Source organism: Lycium barbarum, chromosome 4 (genome assembly GCF_019175385.1).
Source record: "Lycium barbarum isolate Lr01 chromosome 4, ASM1917538v2, whole genome shotgun sequence".
NCBI lineage: Eukaryota > Viridiplantae > Streptophyta > Magnoliopsida > Solanales > Solanaceae > Lycium > Lycium barbarum.
In genome coordinates this window covers 147,080,942-147,088,486 of record NC_083340.1, presented here as the reverse complement: position 1 = coordinate 147,088,486, position 7,545 = coordinate 147,080,942, and the positions used below count along the sequence as shown (strand labels likewise).

Genomic DNA, 7,545 nt, shown 5'->3' with positions numbered 1-7,545 from the left:
TTATAAGCTGTTTTCAGCTTATAAGCTGTTTTAGATAAGCTAAGTCAAATGAGCTTAATTATTTTTTTGAGCTTATTCTAAGTACAAAATGACTTTAAGCTGGCCAGTCAAACACTCAAAAAAGTTGAAAACAGCTTATAAGGAACTTATAAACCAATCCAAACGGGCTCTATATGTATTATCCTCATTCTTACCATAGAGTACCAAATAGTGTTTGTGTATTTCAACAAAAATTGACCGTCCATTTGCTATTAGTCTATTAGACACCTTATTTTTTTTCTTACCCAACTAAACCAGAAGCCATTATAGCATATTGTTTCTGATACAATTAAATACTTCACCTAATAATTACACTGCTACAAGCTCCACTTTTTTGCATATAAAAAGGGGTCTCTAGCTTTGCTTTCTTCACCATTCACAACCAAAACTCTTTCATTTCCATTTCTCTGTTCATTAGTTTCGTTCTTTCTCTTTGCATTTGCTCCCATTCTCCTCTCAAAGGTAAAATTACAATCTTTTTTTTTTTTAAGTCCCTCATGCAAAAATAGTTTTTTTTTTTGTGTTGGGTTCAAATTTAGTTCCAATTCTTCATCTTGGAAAATAATGTTGATCTCATCTTTGATTTTGCTTACAAGATTTTTTTTTTCAGATGAGTTTACTTGTACATCTGTTTTTTTTTTTTTTTGTATACTATGGGACCATAAATTTTGCAGCTAAAAAAAACCAAAGAACCATAGTTTTATCAGGACATTTCTTTATAGAAAATTCTGTTTATCATTCGACCAAAAACCCATAAAAAAGAAGTAATCTTTTGATCATTTAGCAAAAATATTCCAACCTTTTTAGTTATAGAAAGTGAATGAACAAACCAGAAGTTATTTCTTTAAATTTTTTGTTCTTGATCACATGTTGAGGTCTGTTTTTTGTTCTCATAGTTTTTGATAGACAAATCTGTTTATAATTCCCCAAAAGAACCAGAAAAAATAAGTTATTTTTAATCTTTTAGCTAAAAAAATTCCAACTTTTTTTTTAGTACTAGTATAAAGTTTGATCTTTATTAGAAGTTCTTTCTTGAAAAATTTAGTTCTTGATCACATTTTAAGGTTTGTTTTTTTGGTTCACATAGTTTTTGTCTCCAACTTTTTCTTTCTACACAAACTGTTCTGTTTTTTTTTTTTTTTTTGTGTGTGTGTGTTTTTGCCCTGTTTGTTGGTCTTTTTTTGTGTCTTATTTTGCATCTCATGTATGCTTTAGTGATCAATTCTTGTTTTTCCTAGTACAGTTGCTATTTTCAACTGAAAAACTTACCTGGGGTGGTTGTAAAGATCTTGTTTTATTTAGTGGTCCTGTTTATTTTGTATTTGCTTGAGTAAAATTAAGGTTAAAAACCACAGTTCACTTTGTAATAGGAAGTTCACTTTTTTTTTTTTTTTTTTGTGTTTTTGTCCTGTTTGTTAGTGTCAAATTCTTAGTTAAAAGGTACCTCATTAAGGACAAATCTATCTTCATCAGCTAAGGTCTTTGAGTGTTACTTTTATTATCTCCTGTATGCTTTAGTCATAAATTCTTGTTTTTTCCTAGTACATTTGCTATTTTCCACTAAAAAACTTACTTGGAGTTGTTGTAAAGATTTTGTTTTATGTTCCTGTTTATTTTTATTTGGTTTGGTGTTTTGGTTAAATCAAGAATTGAAAGCTGATGTATACTTTGTGACATGAAGATCACTGTAGATCCTTTTTGTGGGGTCTTCATTGAGTTATATTTTTGTAGTTTAGCTTTGGTTGTAACGCATAGCATTGTGCTTTTGCCACATAAGTATTTGAGTAAGACTTAAATTAATGTCATCTGGTCGGTTGGTTTTGGTTTTATTACTTACTATATTTAGAGGCGGAGCCACAATTTTAGTTTTATGGGTTCTGGATCACAATTCTTTTTGCTTAGAGTTCTGGATAAATTATTTCGTACACATCAAATAAATTTTTAACACAAATAAAGAGTATGAGCCAAAGTACCGGTTCGGCAGGTATGGCCACCCTGGCAATAGTTAGGGGCAGATGTACCCTTTTGGCTACGGTTTCATCTGAACACATAACTTTCGGCACGGAGTACAAATATATGTGTCACAACCTACTAAAATATGAAGAAATATTCGATCTGAGCGCATGATGTAACAGTGTACTTGCAATGAATATTAAGTGGAAGGTTTGAAAATTTAGAGTGGAAACATTATAGATGTTGAAAATTATGGTGGTTCATTGACTTTTTAGTATGTCATTTTCATTTTTTTAGTGGTTGTACTAATGTAGTACTATTTAAAAATTTGTTTGGTATATTGGATAAGATCATGAGGTGTGCCTCTTCTACTAACTGCACTAGTGTATTTTTTTTGGTTGTTTACAGTTGAAACTTGTCTGAGGATTTCCCATCTGCTGAATCAACTGCAATGGCTGAACGTGTTCTGACTCGTGTTCATAGCCTTCGTGAACGTGTTGATGCCACTTTAGCTGCTCACCGCAATGAGATTCTGCTGTTTCTTTCAAGGTATAGGATGTTCTTGTTTCCTAGGAAAGAAATTTAGTTGGTGTGTAAAAAACGCTAGGTGATTGTTTTCCATATGCCCAATTGATGGTGGGCAGAGTTTCTTGATTGTGCTAGTGAAGGTACAATCAATCTCTTTATAACGGCATTGTTTGTCCAAATATTGTTTGGTTGTTACAGTGAAATGTTGTTATAAGAACATATAATATAACATAACATAGAAAACCGGTTCCAAAGAAAACTTGGTCGTTACAGTAAAATGTTATAAAGGATGGTTGTTATAGAGAGGTCCCACTGTAGTAAATACAGTGGAATAGTCTAGGTCATGCAAACTGACCTAGACGCCACAGTTATTATAAAAAAGAGGATTTAGTTGGTGTTATCGCTAACTCTGAAGCATAGACTATTAGATCAGATAGATCATGGCTAAAAAAGGAATAAGGTTTACTTATACTGGTTTTGGTATTACAGGATTGAAAGCCACGGAAAAGGGATCTTGAAACCTCACCAGCTTTTGGCTGAATTTGAAGCAATTCGCCAAGATGACAAAAACAAACTGAACGAACATGCGTTTGAGGAACTCCTGAAATCCACTCAGGTAATTTTTGTTTTGGCTATATGCGTCACCAAAAGTTCATGTTTATATCATTTTGAGTGTATGTGTGAATATTACTTTGATATGTTATACTAGGAAGCGATTGTTCTACCCCCATGGGTTGCACTTGCCATTCGTTTGAGGCCTGGTGTTTGGGAATACATCCGAGTGAATGTCAACGCGCTAGTTGTCGAGGAGCTGTCCGTCCCTGAGTATTTGAATTTCAAGGAAGAACTCGTCGATGGAGCGTAAGTTTTAGCCTTTTATGTGTTACAGAATTGGCTATGAATTCATTGTTCAATGTTAAGTGTGTTTTTCCCTGATGCAGATCCAATGGAAATTTCGTTCTCGAGTTGGATTTTGAGCCTTTCACTGCATCCTTTCCTAAACCAACCCTCACCAAATCTATTGGAAATGGAGTTGAGTTCCTCAATAGGCACCTCTCGGCAAAAATGTTCCATGACAAGGAAAGCTTGACCCCGCTTCTTGAATTTCTTCGCGCTCACCATTATAAGGGCAAGGTAACTTGTTACTTCCATTCATTTCATTTAGAGGCAGATCCAAGACTTACATTTATGGGATCAATAATGTTCTTATAATTGAATTTATCATCTTTTTAGGACTATGGATTCAGACCTGCTATTATATTGCTATTTAGTAAATTTTTAGGCATAGATTTGTGCTCCGTGTTAAAATTACTTGGTTCAGATGAACGTCCGCAACTGCATTCATTGATAGGTTTAGTTTGAGAATATCTCTTTACCTATTAGGATATTCACATTCATTGATAGGTTTAGTTTGAGAATATCTCTTTACCTATTAGGATATTCACTTAGAGGATGATCAAGGATTTAAATTCTATGGGTTCAATCTTTAAGGTTCTTGGTATTGAATCTATTGTACTTTTAAGACTATGGTTTCAGACCTACTACTTATTCAATTTTAGTAACTTTTTATACATAAAATTATGCTCCGTGTTAAAACTACCGGGTTCAGATGAACGTCACGTCCGCCACTGCATTCATTGATAGGCTTATAGTTTTTGAATATCACTTTACCTAGTAGGATAGTCACCCAACAACTGAATCGTGTACTTGATGAGTGACGATTATGTTCTAAAGGATAGATTTATGATTTCCTGTACAGACAATGATGCTGAATGACAGAATACAAAATTCAAGTACTCTTCAAAATGTCCTAAGAAAGGCAGAGGAATACCTCATTATGCTTCCCCCTGAAACTCCATATTCCGAATTCGAACACAAGTTCCAAGAAATTGGATTAGAGAAAGGATGGGGCGACAAAGCGGAGCGTGTGCTAGAGATGGTATGCATGCTTCTTGATCTCCTTGAGGCTCCTGACTCCTGTACTCTTGAGCAGTTCTTGGGGAGAATTCCTATGGTCTTCAATGTGGTTATCCTTTCCCCCCATGGATATTTTGCCCAAGAAAACGTCCTGGGTTATCCTGACACTGGTGGCCAGGTGCATTACTTAAATCTTTGACCTTTATTTTCAACTATGTTTCTAATGCTTACTGCCGATAAATGCTAAGGTCCTTCACCCTGGTTGTGCAGGTTGTCTACATATTAGATCAAGTTCCCGCCTTGGAGCGTGAAATGCTTAAGCGCATAAAGGAGCAAGGACTTGATATCACGCCGCGTATTCTTATTGTTAGTGGTCCCTATAATTGTATATACTGAGGATTGATTATACATTCTCTTCTTGTCAACAACTGATCTTGCTTTTATTCCCAGGTTACTCGTCTGCTACCTGATGCAGTTGGAACCACTTGTGGTCAGCGGCTTGAAAAGGTGTATGGAACGGAGCACTCGCATATTCTTAGGGTCCCCTTTAGGACTGAGAAGGGGATTGTTCGCAAATGGATCTCTCGCTTTGAAGTCTGGCCATACATGGAGACTTTCATTGAGGTGACAAAAGCTTCATTTGTATTTGTCTATCTTCCGATTCGTATTTGGAACAATTAACATTTTGGTTTTTCATACGTTAGGATGTCGCAAAAGAAATTTCTGCAGAACTGCAGGCCAAGCCAGATTTGATAATCGGCAACTACAGCGAGGGCAATCTTGCTGCTTCTTTGCTGGCTCACAAGCTAGGCGTAACACAGGTGTTTTTTTCACCTCTCATATATATATTTGGTTGCATTTCATTACTTTGGAACTAGGAGTGCTAAATTTATTTTTCACTGTGTTATTTGACTTCTGCAGTGCACCATAGCCCATGCGTTGGAGAAAACAAAGTATCCTGATTCCGACATCTACTGGAAAAAATTCGACGAAAAATACCATTTCTCATCCCAGTTTACGGCTGATCTTATTGCAATGAATCACACTGATTTCATCATCACCAGCACCTTCCAAGAGATAGCAGGAAGGTATAAACAAACATTAATTTTCTTCCATTGAAAGAGCTTTATATTCTTTTTCCCTGTGCTTAATCCTAAATCCTTATTGATTTTTCCAGCAAGGACACTGTGGGACAGTACGAGAGCCATATGGCATTCACAATGCCTGGATTGTACAGAGTTGTTCACGGCATTAATGTGTTCGACCCCAAATTCAACATTGTTTCACCTGGAGCTGATATTAACCTCTACTTCCCGTACTCGGAAAAGGAAAAGAGACTTACAGCACTTCACCCTGAAATCAATGAGCTGCTGTATAGTGATGTTGAGAATGACGAACATCTGTGTGTGCTCAAGGACAGGAATAAGCCAATCTTATTCACCATGGCAAGATTGGATCGTGTGAAGAATTTAACCGGACTTGTCGAGTGGTACGCCAAGAATCCACGGCTAAGGGAGTTGGTTAACCTAGTTGTAGTTGGTGGAGACCGAAGGAAAGAATCCAAAGATTTGGAAGAGCAAGCGGAGATGAAGAAGATGTATGAGCTGATAAAGACGCATAATTTGAATGGCCAGTTCAGATGGATTTCTTCCCAGATGAACCGAGTGAGGAATGGTGAACTCTACCGATACATTGCTGATACTCGTGGAGCATTCGTGCAGCCTGCATTCTACGAGGCATTCGGTCTAACCGTTGTTGAAGCCATGACCTGTGGTTTGCCTACATTCGCGACTAATCATGGTGGGCCCGCTGAGATCATAGTTCACGGGGAGTCTGGCTTCCACATCGATCCATATCACGGCGAGCAAGCTGCTGATCTGCTAGCTGATTTCTTTGAGAAATGTAAGACTGAGCCTTCCCACTGGGAAACCATTTCTACTGGTGGCCTAAAGCGCATCCAAGAGAAGTAAGCAACTCTTTCTTGACTCTAGTCATTAATATCCACTTCTAAAAAACAGAAATTAGGGGCGGACAAATTCCGTTGTAAACAGCAAAATCCATCGCTAATCCTATTTAGCAACGCATTAGCCAAGAATTATCATATAATTCTGTTAGCTACCAGCAATTTAGCAACCGATCAACGATGAAATTCATAGCTAATTTCAGTTTTTTATAGTGATCAATTTGGAATTTGAGGCGTAGTTGATTGATATTTTATCGCGTTTCTACTAAAATACAGGTACACATGGCAAATCTACTCGGAGAGGCTATTGACACTGGCTGCTGTTTATGGGTTCTGGAAACATGTTTCTAAGCTTGATCGTCAAGAAATCCGTCGTTATCTTGAAATGTTTTACGCTCTCAAATACCGCAAGATGGTGAGTTTCTCTTCTTCCTGCCCTTCTCCTTGTGTTTAAGACTCAAATACATTCACTTAGAGAGTCAAAAGTGTTAGAAATTCCTAGTTCTTGAATCTGCTAATGAAGATTAGGTGCTAATGAATATTTTCTCTCTTTGGTTATTTTTGTTTAGGCTGAAGCTGTACCATTGGCTGCTGAGTGAATGAAGGTTCCTGTTTGGTTGAATAAAAAGAAGGCTTTCTGTTCTCAATTTTTTTGGTCATCCAGAAAAATTGCTCTGTCTAGTGTTTCTTTTCCCATTAGTATGCCTCCCTTCCCGCCCCCCCCCCCCCCCCCCTCCCCCAAAACCCCCCACCCGTTTTCCTTTTTACTTTTTTTTTGTCTACATTTTGTCCTGCCAATTTTGGTTGGGCTGTTATTGAGAATAAAAGATCAAATTTCAATCTGTCCAATCAGCTTTCTTTGTATAGTACTATAGTAGTGTTAGTTACTTTTACTTCAAGAACACTACTTTGGCTTACCTATTCTTATGAGAAAATTGTCATTCATTATAGCCACAATACAGAACTATAACATTGCAGAATGATGAAATTTTCTATGCTATCTAGCAAAGATCAATTACACAATCAATGACTAATCATTTGAACAACCTTAAATAGTGCTGGCACAATCGGTTTGCGTATATATTTGGATAATGAAATTGTATTAAATTTAAATTCGTAAGAAATCCGGATTATATTAAATTTAA

General features: G+C 36.6%; 1 protein-coding gene across 1 annotated transcript; it reads left to right on the top strand.

Moving 5' to 3' along the window:
• Positions 1-343: 343 nt before the first annotated feature.
• On the top strand, positions 344-7,242 carry LOC132636943 (sucrose synthase). The gene is made up of 13 exons (XM_060354042.1): positions 344-501; positions 2,401-2,541; positions 3,010-3,136; positions 3,230-3,381; positions 3,462-3,654; positions 4,280-4,615; positions 4,708-4,803; positions 4,888-5,061; positions 5,142-5,258; positions 5,359-5,525; positions 5,615-6,403; positions 6,677-6,815; positions 6,970-7,242. The coding sequence occupies exons 2-13, from the start codon at positions 2,444-2,446 to the stop codon at positions 6,997-6,999; spliced, it is 2,418 nt and encodes an 805-aa protein (XP_060210025.1). The 5' UTR covers positions 344-501; positions 2,401-2,443; the 3' UTR covers positions 7,000-7,242.
• Positions 7,243-7,545: the final 303 nt, after the last annotated feature.